Raw genomic sequence first — 16,049 nt, 5'->3', positions numbered from 1 at the left:
CTCGAACTCACTAACCGTGAGATCATGACCTGAGCAGAAGTCAGATGCTCAACTGACTGAGCCACCCAGGTGCCCTGCGATGCTTATTTAGCTGCTTGCTTTTTCCTGAAAGGAATGATGATGCTTTGATATTTGCTCAGTTTTTAGAATTCAATCTATAATTTATGTTTTGTTTGCTTGATTGTGTATGAATTCATTTATTATATCACTTATTATAAATCTTGAACCTATATTAGATACTCTACTTTGAGATGTGATTAAACGTAACTTTACATTTTTAACCATTACTAGTTAAAATGAAACACTTTGTGTAAAATGGGAAAACAAAAGCTATTAAAGTATACCTGGAAGCCCAAAAGATTCACTTTGTAATGCATCTCATATTTCTAAGACCCCTGTGTAAATTATTTACCCTGTCATCAATAGGAAGAATTTATATTTTGTGTTGTGCAGACTGGTTAATGGGAGACTTTCTCAGAAAGTCTAGAGAAAGTGAAGACGTGCAAAAAGCCAGGCCAAAACTTCTTGGAAGCAAACAGCTCAGATCTATGAGATAGTCTCTCTTACATACAAAGCAGTAAACAAGTATCTTCTTGCTGCTGAATACTTTGTAATAGCAGGTGATTTTATAGCTGTTCTAATACGGGATTTTCAGTTTTACCTTGGGTGAAAGCAGTGGAAGACCTCTTGTCAGTCAACAGTCAAGGAACCAGCTATAAGAATAAGAGGCAGAAAATAGCATAAGAAAACAAATCCTTCTTAACTCCTGTAACATCAGCCTTATATTAATACTTAACTCACTCAATCTACTATCCCTAAATTTATCAGATACAGATACCAGTTAACAAATACCAGATACAGTATGATTACTAGATACAGAAAGCAGAGTATCTTTTCATTTTTCTTGTCCCTTTTAGCCAAAAGGAAATTCTTAGTTCTTACAGTGTGTTATTTTGTTTTGCATTTTGTTTGCATTCTGTTGCATTGTTTTTGTATTCATTTAAAGATTGAGAGAACAAAAATGTAGAACAGAAAAGGCATAAAGTCCAAGATTTTTGTTGTCGTTGATGCCAGTCATTATATCACCAGTCAAAAACAACAGTTTGTGAATTTTTTGAATCTGAAATGCAATAAGAATTTAAACTAAGTAAGCAAATTTATAGATAAATTTTTGATTTGGGAAGCTTTAACTTGGTAAAGCATTAAGATTAAAATAAGTTATATTCCATATCGTATTTATGTTTATCATAATTGAATGGTTATCACTTGTGATATTACATGCTTTGAACTTTTTTCAGTTTCAACAACAAAAAATTGGCATTCAGGCACAGTAGTGATCTCTCATCTATGGGAGATAGGTTTGTGTGTATTGAACCAATACTGAGATAACTTCAGATTAAAAGCATATTCGAGATATGTGCTACTGTCCATTTGGAAGTGACTATATGTATTATAAGTGAGTTTTTCATGTATATGTATATGTACATGGTATATGTATATGTACATGTATATGTATATGTACATGGGTTCGTGGATGGCACACACATGCGTGGGCAGCCATAACCCAAGAAGTTGTGTGACCTGCAAGGAGGCAAACGTGAACTCTCTAGTCAGGAAAGTCTCAAAAGAGATAGAAGAAACCTCTCCCTGTTTTTTTTGGTTCTTGATTATACATTTTAAAACTGATAATAAAATATTTTAAGCCTATGTAATGTTATTCATTTAGGTATTAGAATTTACAAAATGAAGATTTTATTCTTAGGCAAATCTGTTACCCGAAACCTCCAAAGCATAATGAGATTTCAGTTCAAAAGCTAGCTTTCTTGGACTATAACATGTGGGTAAACTAACATTCTCTCAAATTTAAGAAAAGCTAATTTTACTGACTAAATATCTGGTATTTGACATTGCTCCAAAAACCAGTTAGTCATAAATATTTTTCTCAGGTTTATTTTTACTTGTTTATTTAAGTAGGCCTTCTAGGGGCGCCTGGGTGGCTTGGTCGGTTAAGCGTCCGACTTCAGCTCAGGTCATGATCTCACGGTCCGTGAGTTCGTGACCCGCGTCGGGCTCTGTGCTGACAGCTCAGAGCCTGGAGCCTGTTTCAGATTCTCTGTCTCCCTCTCTCTCTGCTCCTTCCCTGTTCATGCTCTGTCTCTCTCTGTCTCAAAAATAAATAAACGTTAAAAAAAATTTTTTTTTTTAAAAAGTAGGCCTTCTAGGGGCGCCTGGGTGGCGCAGTCGGTTAAGCGTCCGACTTCAGCCAGGTCACGATCTCACGGTCCGTGAGTTCGAGCCCCGCATCAGGCTCTGGGCTGATGGCTCGGAGCCTGGAGCCTGCTTCCGATTCTGTGTCTCCCTCTCTCTCTGCCCCTCCCCCATTCATGCTCTGTCTCTCTCTGTCCCAAAAATAAATTAAAAAAAACGTTGAAAAAAAAATTAAAAAAAAAAAAAAAAAGTAGGCCTTCTACATCAGTTTCTATGGCTATAAGTGTTTCATTACATTATAAACTTTGTTACACAGTTAGAAAATAAATTGCATGTATATTTGAATACTTAAAATTTTGTTTGTTTGTTTTTTAACTTAGAAGTGAGGGTAAAGTTTATCCCTATCAGTCTTTCACTTACTTTGTAAATAGCTCTTGCCTATTTAGAAAAATCTGTCTCAATCCTGTATATAAAGTCCTAAGGCTATAAAACAACTTTTTGTTAATTGTAATAACAACCTCATAGGGTTGTTAGGAGGATTACATTAAATCTGTATGAAGAATTTAGAAAGTGCCAGGCACATGGCAAGCGGTTTAAAAAAAAGATTAGTGTTGTTGTTCTGTTTTGTTTTTTAATGCATACAAAGAAATATAGCTCCCGTGGTATTGTCAAACCAGTTAATAGACCATTATTACACAGGTTTGGCTCTTACTTGTTCCTACAGCCTAACCTGATAGAGTTCCAAGAACTTCCTCAGTTTTTGCCAGAATTCTTAGAGGGGACCAAAATGGCCCTTCTTCAGTTGTTTTATGACTTTTAAAATCCACACAATCTACGTGAACACAGCAGGGATTTCCCTATCAGCTTACTGCCTCTGAATCCCCACCTGCTGATCCCAAATGAAAATAGTTACTCACATCTTTATTCCATTTGACTGATAAAACTGCTTGAATTTTATCTGACTTTCCCTGCAAAATTGGGAGATGAAGAGAGGAGCGTTTTGGAAGGATTCTGTACTTGGGGCGCCTGGGTGTCTCAGTTGGTTAAGCGTCCGACTTCGGCTCAGGTCATGATCTCACGGTCCGTGAGTTCGAGCCCTGCGTTGGGCTCTGTGCTGACAGCTCAGAGCCTGGGGCCCGTTTCAGATTCTGTGTCTCCCTCTCTCTCTCTGCCCCTCCCCTGTTCATGTTCTGTCTCTCTCTGTCTCAAAAATAAACGTTAAAAAAAAAAAGAAAAAAAAGAAAAGAAAGAAAAGATTCTGTACATGCAAACGTTTAGGTGTCCTTCAAATGTTGTTATAACCAGGTACTTTTTCCTAACAATCAGAATAGCCTGGCATACATCTGCCCAGGGAAAATTCTATCATCTGGACTTCAGGAAGATTAAATGCTAATTTATATGAAGAGGTAAAAAACATTCCCATTGTAAGTGGGAACTGTGCTGTCTGTACCAGTGTGGCATCATATTGCCTATGCTCCCTTATTATTTATCTTTGTGTGAATATGTGTTGTCTCAACTATATTTAAAATAAAAACTTCAACAGCAATATCTAGTAATACCTTTAGATCTTTGAAAACCATAGGTGTAGCACAGTATCCTGACAAAGGTGGGCACACAGTAAGTATTTGTTGATGATAATAGACATGGAACTGACAGAATTAAAAAAACTCAGTGAGCGAGTTGATGAAAGTTGGAAGCATCTAGTGAATATTGTAACTAGGATATGTGGGTCATTAGAGTGATGGAGAAAAGAAAGCAAATAGAATAAGAATATGAAAAAGAATGGAATAGATGAGTTGCTTCTTGATTTTGATATTTCATATTTTCTTGGTTATGTCACATGATTTTAAAAATGGGGTACAATTTAATACGTGATGGGGTATATAATATACAGTCCTAAATTAAGATTGTTAAATCTCAAGTCTCGACTTTATTTGTGGCTTGTGAAAGTAGGATGGCATTTCATTTTGGGGGTTATCTCTGATGTTCTTAAGCCTTCTTTATGATGCCATAGTTAGGTCTGGATGTCTGACTGTTGAAATATTTCAGAAATAAGCTGGGACCGTTAGAAGGAATTCTGTATGATGGGGTGCCTGGGTGGCTCATTCAGTTGAGCGTCTGCATCTTGATTTAGGCTCAGATCATGATCCCTGTGTCAAGGTATCAAGTCCTATGTCAGGCTCCATGCTGAGTGAGTAGCCTGCCTAGGATTCTCTCTCTTTCTCTCTCTCTCTCTCTCTCTCTCTCTCTCTCTCCCCCTCTCCCCCTCTCCCCCTCTCCCCCCCACCCCCGGCTTCCTCCCTCTGCCCCTCTCCTCCACTTGAGCCTGCTCTCTCTCAAAAAAAAAAAAAAGAAGAAGAAGAAGAAGAAAGAATTCTGTATGAGATTATGAGGGCATGGGAATAGTTGAGAGTTATTCTGAGTGCTCTTAGGCCAATTACAAATACATTTTGGATCACATATTAACTTATGGAGATGTGAAAAAAAAGTAGCAGTAGAAGAACCACCTTAAAAATCAAAATTTAAAAGAATTGATAGCTACAGCCCCCTGCCTCAATCCATTAGTTTACCTATTCATAGTCATTTCTGAGAGAAGTTTAGGGATGTTTCTTACTAGCAAAAGAGAGAAGGGCATAGATACATGTGTTTTAAAAATCTGAAAACAGGGGTTCCTGGGTGGCTCAGTTGGTTAAGCATCCGACTTCAGCTCAGGTCATGATCTCACAGTCCGTGAGTTCGAGCCCTGCATTGGGCTTTGTGCTGACAGCTCAGAGCCTGGAGCCTGCTTCATATTCTGTGTCTCCCTCTCTCTCTGACCCTCCCCTGCTCATGCTCTGTCTCTCTTTGTCTCAAAAATAAATAAAAACATTCAAAAAAATAAAAAATAAATAAAAAATAAAAATCTGAAAACAAAATACTACATATTTATAGTTGAAATTGGGGGAAATAGAAAAAAACAGAAGATAAATAAATTGCTTACCATTTTTGGCATATGTGTCTCCTTTTTTCTTTCCCTGAGACCACTGATACATAATTTTTTTCTGTTTTTTAGCATATATTTTATGATCTGCTTTCCACATACTACCTAATAAATACTTGCCCGTATTGTTACATAGTCCACATAATTTTATTTTTTTAAGTTTTTTAGGTTTACTTATTTATTTTGAGAGAGAGAGAGAACACATGCAAGTGGGGGAGGAGCAGAGAGAGAGAATCCCAAGCAGGCTCTGTATTGTCAGTGCAGAGTCCCGCACAGGGCTCAAACCCACAAACTGTGAGATCATGACCAGAGCCCAAACCAAGAATCAGACACTCAGCTGACTGAGCCACCAGGGCATCCCTAGTCTACATAATTTTAAATGGCTGCATAGATGTCTTCCATCCTTAAGATGTACTGTGGTTTAACTAATCTCCTATTGTAGGGCATTTAGATTGTTTTAAGTATTTTCTATTAATACATCATTGAACATCCCTGTAAATAAATCTTTCCACATATTCCTGATTATTTCTTTAGAATAGATTGCTAGAAAGGGACTTGATGGTCAGACAGTTTCCTTTTTTTTTTTTCTTTTCAGTAATCTCTATACCCAATGTGGTACTTGAACTTACAACCCTGAGATCCAGAGTTGCATGCCCTACCATCTTAGCCAGCCGGATGCCCCAGTATACATATTCTTAAAGGCCATTGGTAGATAAAGCTGAATTCCCCTCTAGCAATACTATATATTAAGATAATAAAACATTTATATTAGGATTCTGAATGTAGTCAAATTCTTTGTCTTGCAGCATTCCTTCTTAACTCTACAGTAAGTAGATGGAACCCATCTGTGTAATAGGGGAGACAGAGGTTATTAGTAATTCACAAACTGCATAATACTTTTAGAGGGGATGGGCTTAAGGAATACTATTGCAAATTATACCCATAATGCAAATTTTTATTTAGCAGTTTTTATTAAAATGAGATCATATTCTATGTCCTGTATAAGATATATCATGTGATTTTGTCGTAGTGTTTACATCAAAATGAAACTATGTAGAGTGCTGTTTATATATTGAAATGTTTTCATTTTTTTTTTACTTGTAGCCATATAAAGAAGATACTTAACAGTCATTTCTCAACAATTATATAGTCAACTGATGTAACAATGGTACTAATATTGGGACGAAGACTAAACAGAGAGGATCTTGGGGTGCGTGATTCCCCAGCTACTAAACGTAAAGTTTTTGAAATGGACCCTAAATCTCTGACAGGCCGTGAGTTTTTTGACTTCTCTTCAGGATCATCCCATGCTGAAAACATACTCCAGATATTCAATGAATTCCGAGACAGCCGCTTATTCACAGATGTTATCATTTGTGTGGAAGGCAAAGAATTTCCTTGCCATAGAGCTGTTCTCTCAGCCTGCAGTAGCTATTTCAGAGCTATGTTTTGTAACGACCACAGAGAAAGCAGAGAAATGTTGGTTGAGATTAATGGTATTTTAGCTGAAGCCATGGAATGTTTTTTGCAGTATGTTTATACTGGAAAAGTAAAGATCACTACAGAGAATGTACAATATCTCTTTGAAACATCAAGCCTCTTTCAGATTAGTGTTCTCCGTGATGCATGTGCCAAGTTCTTAGAGGAGCAACTTGATCCTTGTAACTGCTTAGGAATCCAGCGCTTTGCTGATACGCATTCCCTCAAAACACTCTTCACAAAATGCAAGAATTTTGCATTACAGACTTTTGAGGATGTGTCCCAGCATGAAGAATTTCTTGAGCTTGATAAAGATGAACTTATTGATTATATTTGTAGTGATGAACTTGTTATTGGTAAAGAGGAGATGGTTTTTGAAGCCGTCATGCGTTGGGTCTATCGTGCTGTTGATCTGAGAAGACCACTGTTACATGAGCTCCTGACACATGTGAGACTCCCTCTGTTGCATCCCAACTACTTTGTCCAAACAGTTGAGGTGGACCAATTGATCCAGAATTCTCCTGAGTGTTATCAGTTGTTGCATGAAGCAAGACGGTACCACATACTTGGGAATGAAATGATGTCCCCAAGGACTAGGCCACGCAGGTGAGAAAACTGTTTGTAAATGAACTACAACATAATCAACACAAGTTTTTATTTGTTTAATATTTTTAAACCTCCTGAGTGAAATCTCAGTTAGTCATTTTATGTATTGTCTACATGTAGCTTTATATGATTTAAGATTTGTTATGGATTATGTAAATCATTAAAATGCCCCCCTCCCCCCAAAAATAAAATAAAATGTCTCTGCCAGTGAAGGCTAGATTCAACAGTAACATTTTTTTGTTATTGTTCTGAGCTATGAAAGGGTATGACAACTCTGCACATCTCAATATATTTCTACTTATTTCTCTTAACATTTATAGGGTCCCAGATCATTTCACTTTTCTTTCCAGAGGGCCTTTGGATATAAAGTAGACTAAAGACTTTGGTAGACTGTCTTGGATTGCCTCTACATGTAAAAAACAATCGGCCAATTTACAGACTCCCTTTTTTCCAAACAGACAACTTGAAATATAAATGTGAAGTAAATAAGCTGCTATATATTGAGTGGATTCTTAGATGTAAAACCCATGTTTCAGATCTCTTCTTATTGCCATGGTTACTATATTTAATGTCAATCTCAATTTTTAAATTTTTTTCTGAATATAAAAATTGTATCATCAGAGAGAATTTAGAAATTTATGTTTGGAGGTGGGAATTCAATTCAGTATTATATTTGTATCATCTTATAATGTGTATTTATAAAGCACATATAGATTTTAATTCATAAACTATAGAAAAATAATATCCATGCTTTAATAATTGAAGGAATAATACTAAATGTGCCAAACTGTGAATAAGCAAGAAACAGCTATTGTGAGAAATATTACAGTAAAAAATATTTCTAATATCTTTCTAACAAAGCTAATTTTTTTTAATTGTGGTAAAAAAAGCATATAACGTAAGTTTACCTTCATAACAATTTTTAAGTGTACTACTCAGTAGTGTTAAATATATTCACATTGTTGTGAAACTGGTGTTTATTTTTATTTTCACATAGCGTCTCCACTTTTCCTATAAATTTACTAGAGCATAGCTCTTAAATCAAATTTTTAGACTTGATTTTGATTATTATTGTTTTATATGTGATTAAAATTCAGCAAATTAGGAGATAGCATGTCTTTAAAATCTACACTAGTTTGGATATAGTAAGATTTAATCTCTTTCCTCATATGTAAAATGAGAATGATGATTTAAATAGTACTTAGTTAACTATTAAGTGCAATAACTCTTAAGGTACTCATCATCAGAAGTGGTGTGCAGAAGTACTTAAAAATTATTAGTTATTATTACTTATGTAGTATAGTATAGGTCTGACCCACTTTAAGAAAACTCCCAGTCTGAACTTTTTTGGATACAGTATTGGGTAATTAAAACTACAAAAAAATAATGTAATATTTCTTTGTATTAGAGTTAGAGTGCACTTTTTTTCTTCAAAGTCAACTGAGTTTCATGAAAAGTAATTGCTTTATAAGAAAGAAATATAAAATATTTTACTCAGTTTTTTAACAAAGGACAAGAACATGCAATTTTATTATATAATATACTGATTTTTTTAAGCTGTTATTTAAGGACTGTTATGAAACTTGGGCTGAGCTTAAAAATGTAAAAGACCAAGGTTCTTCAATGTATTAATTAAGAACACTGGGGATGTCTGGGTGGCTCAGCCAGTTAAGCACCAACTCTTGATTTTGGCTCAGGTCATGATCTTACGGTTCATGGGATCAATCCTCACATCAGGCTCTGAGCTAACAGTGCAGAACCTGCTTGGGATTCTTTCTCTCCCTCTCTCTCTGCCCTCTCCCGCTTGTGCTCACTCTCTCTCCCAAAATAAATAAATAAACATTAAAAAAAAAAAAAACGCTGAACAGCTTTGGGGCTGTTCTAGAACTTTTCCAGATACACAGTATCCCTCCAAGGGGAAAATCGTGTGCTTTCTTTTAGAGAGAGAGAGAGAGAGTGCACGGAGGAGAGGAGCAGAGGGAGAGAGAGAGAATCTCAAGGAGATTCCACACTCAGCATGGAGCCCTACATGGGGCTTGATCCCACAACCCTGGTATCATGACCTGAACTGAAATCAAGAGTTAGATGCTCAACCAACTGAGCCACCCACGTACCCCAAAATTGTGTATTTTTCTAAACAGAATGCCCTTATAGCAGAGAGAATGGTTTTGGGTCACATAGGGTTAATAATACCTTTCCTGCATATCTCCTATATACGCATAAGATTAGAATTAGGGACCAAGGAATATATGTTGTAAAATCAAACCAAGTTATTTTATTATTAACATTATAAAAATATGACATAAATGAAATCAATTGCAGCCTAAGGATAATTAAGCTTAGAATATAAATAGATAATTTTCCAATTCACTTAATTATTTGATTTGTAAAAATGTATTTTACATCCAATTTTTAAGGGAATCAATCCATTTCATACAGTGAAATAATCTGTATAAGGTTGTAATGTCATCTTTATTTAAGGGAAAAGTAGGAAAAACCAAACTGTAGTTACATTGAATTTACAGAATATTGTAAATGTAATAGAAGATATTTATTTTATGTAGTCATTACATGAGGAATATAAAGAGAAATGCTTTATTTTACAACTCTACCATCACCTCCTGTTCTTTATATTCTTTCACTTATCTGTTACTGCATATTAGTACCAATCACTAGGAATTTCATTATCTGAACAATGTGTGTTGTTTGTACAGGTTCTCATCTTTCTGAGAAACTCCAAACTTCTTTGAAAGAGGAGTGATGTCTCCACTTCAAGTACAGTTCACTCCTCTGACTTCTGCTCCAGTCCCTCTACTGAAACTCCTCTCAATCAGGTCATTACTGACCTTCTATTTGTTATTTGTTAGCTTCTTTGCAGTCTTTATTCACCTTGATCTCTCACTAGGATTTGACATTATCAATTGTTTTACTTTTTCTTGATGCTCTCTCCTCCACAAGCTTCTGAAACACTATTTTCCTTATGGTCTTCTTCTCCAGCTGCTCTTTTCCAATTTGATGGTTCTATGTCTTATCTTTGAAATGTTGATCATCCCCTTGGTTCACACCTGTCTGTCTTGCCTTATATTTTACATCTTCCCAGGTTATCTCATCTATTCTCTTCATTTCAATTACCATATATGCTATTGGCTATCAAACCTGTATCTCCAGCCCAGACTTCTCTCTTTCTTTTATTCATCCATTCATTCAGCCAATTTTTAAAAAATTATTTGTTTGTTTATTTTTACTTCAGGATGCATCTTTAAAGCAATAACATAGGCGTACCATGGTGGCTCAGTCAGTGAGCGTCTAACTTCAGATCAGGTCATGAGCCGAAATATTTTGTCAATTTTTTTAATGTTTATTTATATTTCGAGAGAGAGAGAGAGAGAGAGAGAGAGAGAGAGCGCGCAACAGCACAATGGGGGAGGGGCAGAGAGAAAGGGAGACACAGAATGTGGAGCAGAATCTCCAGGCTCTGAGCTGTCAGCACAGATCTGACATGGAGCTTCAACCCATGAACTGCAAGATCATGACCTGAGCCAAAGTCAGACGCTTAACTGACTGAGCCACCCAGGCGCCCCAATAATAATTCTTTCATATTAACTAATACCCAGTCCATATCTGTATTTCCCCAATCCCTAAACTGTTCCATAATGAACCTTGATCCAGTCAAAGACCACTCATTGCATGTAGTTATTTCCACCAAGTCTTTTATTCTAGAACAGTTTCTTTTTCATAATTTTAACTTGTTGATGGGCAAGTTGCCCAGGAGAATATTGCACCTTCTGTATTAGGTTGCTTCCTTATGGTGTTACTTAGTTGAATTTAGCTATGTTTACTGGAAACTGGAAGTTAGCTCTACAAGCTCCAGCTTGATGGAGACAAGTTAAATATTTTTGGCTAGAATTCATCCTAGGTAATGTGTATATATTGTATGGCATTACATTAAGAGACATAGTATATCTGGTCGTCCCACCTTTAGTGATGCAAAAGTTAACTCTGGATTAGGGTGATGACAGTCTGTTCCTACCACTGTACAGTTAGGTTATAGTCCTCACATCAGCCAGTATTTCTTCAATGCTTATCCGTGCCAAGTATTCTCTGGAGCTCAATCCATACTAGATATTCTACCTATATATACCCACGTGTCTCTCAAATGAGAGAGAAAACCCCAACATACATTATATTGAAAACAGTATGATAGGGGTACTTAGAAAGAAAGTATGGGCCAATCTAAGAGCATGTAAATTCTGATAATCTGTACTACGAGTTGTAAAGCCCTGGTAGAAAAAACAATAGAGACCAATCATAGGAATAAAGCTTAGGAATAGTTGTCTTTTTATTAATATATATTATGTAACTTTAAATCTCTGTACTAATACATAATGCTGTTTTTTAATAAACAAGTGCAAGCATCATTATGTGTTCAGAATACTGGCTTCAGAATCAGGCTTAGTCTAGGATCTGGCTCTGTACAAATAGTTCCATGACTTTAGGCAAAGCATTTTCACTTCTCTATCAGTTTCCTCTTCTCTAAAATAAACCTAATGCCATTTTGTAATATTGCGAGGATTGGAAATACCATATGAAAAGTGTATACGCTCGTATTTGACACAAAAATACACAATAAAAGTTTTTACTTGTTTTATGAATAATAAAAATACAAATTTGTGCTATACTTTTACAGAATAGGAAGTATTGTTTGAGAGACAGAAATGCTTAATGTGGTTTATTTTAAGCATAGTTTGTTCATGTCTGTGGAAAAATTTGATGCTCTTTGTCACATTCCATTGAAGAATAGGGATAGCTAAGATTTAATAACTTATCATTTTGAGTTTGGAATTAGTTTTAAGTATTTTTCTAATAATTGTCTATCTTGCCTAATAATCAGTTACTATATAATGAAAATTATGTGCATAAGGAAGACAAGGTTCAAGTTCCTGTTGGAAACCAATGAGTAGACAAAGATATGATTAAGATTTTGGGCAGGGGGTAGTGGTGCCTGGGTAGCTCAGTCGGTTAAGCAGCCAACTCTTGATTTTGGCACAGGTCATGGTCTCACAGTCATGAGATTGGCCCCACATCCAGTTCTGTGCTGAGCGTGGAGTCTGTTTGGGATTCTCTCTCTCTTCCTCTCTCTCTGCCCCTCCCCCACTCTCACTATCTCTGTCTCTCTCAAAATAAATACATAAATCTTTTAATTTTTTTTTTTTGTTTGTTTTTAAGAAATAGTATTTTCGGGACATCTGGGTGGCTCAGTCGGTTGGGCATCCAACTCTTGATTTTGGTTCAGGTCATGATCCCAGGGTAGTGGGATCGAGCCCTGCATCAGCCTCCATGCTGAGCATGGAGTTTATCTCTCTTTCTCACTCTCTGCCTCTCTCCCCCACTTGTGCTCGCTCGCTCTCTCTCTCTCTCTCTCTCTCTCTCTCACAGAAAAAAGAAAGAGTATTTTAAAATTCAGTGTTTTCAATTTTTTCCAGTCCCTCTTAAGAATAATAATCTGTTATACTATAGTATGCATAGTTTACCATTTTTCTCCATGTTAGTTTCTTTATTTTTAACTCAAACATTTTTACATAAAAGTATACATGTAAGTCTCCCTCTACCTGACCCTTGATATATCAATTCTCCCCAAAGGATACCTGTTGCCAGTTTTTTGAACTCTTTAGAAATATACTTTGCATATAGAAGTGGGCATGTGAATATATGCACACATACCTGCCTATTTTTTTTATACACTCCACTCTGCACCTTGTTTTTATCACTTATAAGTATCTTGGAGATTATTCTATATCAGCACATATAGATCTTTAAGTCAGTCTGTTTAGAGTATTCTCTTACTACGGACAGGTCACTAAGTGGGAAGGTTTTCAAAGGCTGTTTGGGCAAGCATGGAATCCAAACAAAGGGAGTTAGTAGATCTTTAGAATCAGAATCCTCTCAGCTAGTATAGCTTGAGCAAGTCTCCACAACCACAAAAATATTCTTACCAAAGAACCAGTAATGTTCAAGTTAGCTAACCTAAGATTCTTTTTCCCTTAGAAATAACTTGAATGAGCACAGGAAATGTTTGCCTCTGTGATTATTATACTTTTTCATTCATTTACTTGTTGCTTTTATAACTGACCAAACCCCTCTTTTGATATGTAGGGTTTTTTTTAGATATATTAATACATTGAGTTTAGTAAGTGTCATACCTTATGGACTAAAGAACCATGTAGTCTCATATCTCTATTTTAGTTAATTATTTTGTTTGGTGGAGCAGTTTTCAGATATCTTTGAATCTTGGAATGATGAATAGATTATATTACTAATATCTTTCCCTTCTCCCTTCCAATGTCCTGCTACATGGAGACACTGCCTTTCCTGTTGTGCTTTTTAAATATGTTCAGCTATTCTTCCCATTAACCATTAACCATTCCCATTGATCCCTTTTTTGTTGATGAGAGTTAGTTTGGCAGTTCACCTATCTCTGGCATATTTGGCAATATTGCTTCTCGGCTTTTTGGCTAAGATCAAGTGTAGTATCTGGCATATTTGGCATTAATAATAAGTAGGTTTGTTATTTTAGCCGACAAGTCCTGTATTTTGCTTTTTAAGATTCTTAACTGAACCTGATAATTATTACACATTTTGTTCATCAGGTTGAGAATATCCTATGGATTTATAATTATTTTATCTTTCACATAAATCAAAGAATGTAATCTTCTAATTTGATCTTAAATTCATAAGAGAGGGTGACAATTTTTTTAACAGTAATTATCATAGTAAATTTTTTTTTTAATTTTTTTTTCAACGTTTATTTATTTTTGGGACAGAGAGAGACAGAGCATGAATGGGGGAGGGGCAGAGAGAGAGGGAGACACAGAATCGGAAACAGGCTCCAGGCTCTGAGCCATCAGCCCAGAGCCTGACGCGGGGCTCGAACTCACGGACCGCGAGATCGTGACCTGGCTGAAGTCGGACGCTTAACCGACTGCGCCACCCAGGCGCCCCTCACAGTAAATTTTTAAAAAGGATAATTTGGTTGTCATACATCCCCAGGAACAGCAAATATTTGTTATTTTATCACAGAAAAATCAGAATTTAAATTTTAAAGCATTAATAAAATATATAACAATAATTAATTAAATATTAATAAAATAAAGTAACATTCACTCTAAAAATTAGATTGAGGGGTGCCTGGGTGGCTAAGTCAGTTGAGCGTCCTCCTCTTGGTCTCAACTCAGGTCATGATCTCACGGTCATGATATCAAGCCCAGAGTTGGGCTCTGTGCTGGGCGTGGAGCCTGCTTGGGATTCATTCTCTCTCTCTCTGTCTGTCTCTGTCTCTCTCTCTCTGCCTCTCTTTCTCTCTCTCTCTCTCTCTCTCTCTCTCTCTCTCTCTCTCTCTCCCTCTCTCCCCCCTCCCTCCCTCCCTCTCTCTCCCCCCTCCCTCCCTCCCTCTCTCTCCCCCTCTCTCCCCCTCTCCCTCTCCTTCCTTCTCCCCCTGCCCCTCCCCTGCTCGCACACACTCTCTCTCAAAAATACATACATAGATTGAATTGGATATCCAGACTTTTATTCATCCTATAGTATCATCTTGAATGCCTTTTTGTTCTAGTTGCCATCATCAGCTGGAGTAACTTATTTCCATTAAGGCTATCATCTCCCTACCATAGATAAAAGTTTTCCAAGCTCAAGAAATAAAAATAACTTTTATTGGGTTAACAGTCTCTATAATGAGAACACTAGACCTGTCTCTAAGTTAAAAGCCATTTGGTTGCAAATAAGACCTTCCATACAGGCAAAATTACTAGTTTATTGATCCTTTCAAATAAAAACACATTCCAGTACACCTGAAATGATCCTTTATTTACTGGGACTAATTGTTTTTTTGTGTTTTTGTGTTTTTTTTTTTAGTGGGACTAATTGTTTTGGCCATTAGCTTTTTGTGCTATTTTCTCTTGTCCCAAGGTACAAAAACATACAATATATGTTTATTAGGCTAAGAAGTCTTGAAAAAGGCAAGCAAGGTTAAGCAAAGAGAAACTATAAAACAAATAAAATGTTATAGGAAAAGTGTAAAGCACAATTCTATAATGTAATAATAGTTGTATTGATTTTACATTAAAATAATTGGGAGTGGTTGGACCCCAATGACAGTATTTATCAACTTTTGTTTTGATCAATCAATAAATAAGGCTTTGAGGAATATCACATGGATTTATTTTAGAGGTATTTTAAGTGTAATTTTGGGAAATGATACTTTTATGGAAAGAAAGAGAAGTTAATAGTTATACTACGTATCTGGTGTTATTCTCTTTACTTTTAATAGTTTTGTGTTGGAATCATTCATTTTGGAATACTTTAATAGTCTCATTTTGGAATTATTTGGAAAATAGTATTAATAATATTTCCATCTTTCCAATAATATTTTACTATGTACTAGATTAGGGTTATATGATTTGCTGTGTCCCTAAAAGTAATTTTTATTCCATCTATGAACAAGATTCTTTTCTACAATATATTTTTCTGATTTTATAATGGAAAAATATGGCTGGCATGGAACAGGAGAATGATTATTAGCTGGAAAAGCTATGAGTAAATGTAGCTAGAATAGAGTATTTCTGTTAGAGGAACATACCAGTATTGCTTAATTTTGTTTTTTTCTAGTGTAATTGTGTAACTTTAGTGTAATGACTAAAACTACAAATCAGTGTTCTGATGTGGTCTATCTTCCCTCCATATTTAAGTTAATAGAAGAGGGATTGTTAGCATTTTGCTTCATGAG

The 16,049-nt window shown here is 35.9% G+C and overlaps 1 protein-coding gene and 1 pseudogene across 9 annotated transcripts in view; both read left to right on the top strand.

Annotated features, from left to right (window-relative positions):
- Positions 1-16,049, top strand: part of KLHL24 (kelch like family member 24) — a 44,459-nt gene that overhangs the window by 10,215 nt on the left and 18,195 nt on the right. For 7 of the 9 annotated variants that reach the window (XM_006936229.5, XM_006936232.5, XM_006936230.5 and 4 more), the window contains one exon: positions 6,293-7,273. In XM_006936229.5, coding sequence (XP_006936291.1) covers positions 6,354-7,273 — 920 coding nt within the window. In that variant the 5' untranslated portion in view covers positions 6,293-6,353. Of the gene's footprint in view, positions 1-4,375; positions 4,400-6,292; positions 7,274-9,987; positions 10,108-16,049 lie in introns of those variants that run through there. The other 2 variants (XM_011286064.4, XM_023260361.2) reach the window with 2 other exon arrangements.
- On the top strand, positions 13,766-13,930 carry LOC111556482 (annotated as a pseudogene).

Source organism: Felis catus, chromosome C2, assembly GCF_018350175.1.
Source record: "Felis catus isolate Fca126 chromosome C2, F.catus_Fca126_mat1.0, whole genome shotgun sequence".
In the NCBI taxonomy this organism is placed as follows: Eukaryota; Metazoa; Chordata; class Mammalia; order Carnivora; family Felidae; genus Felis; species Felis catus.
Note: the sequence above shows the minus strand (reverse complement) of the source record. Positions and strands in the feature narration are given on the sequence as shown.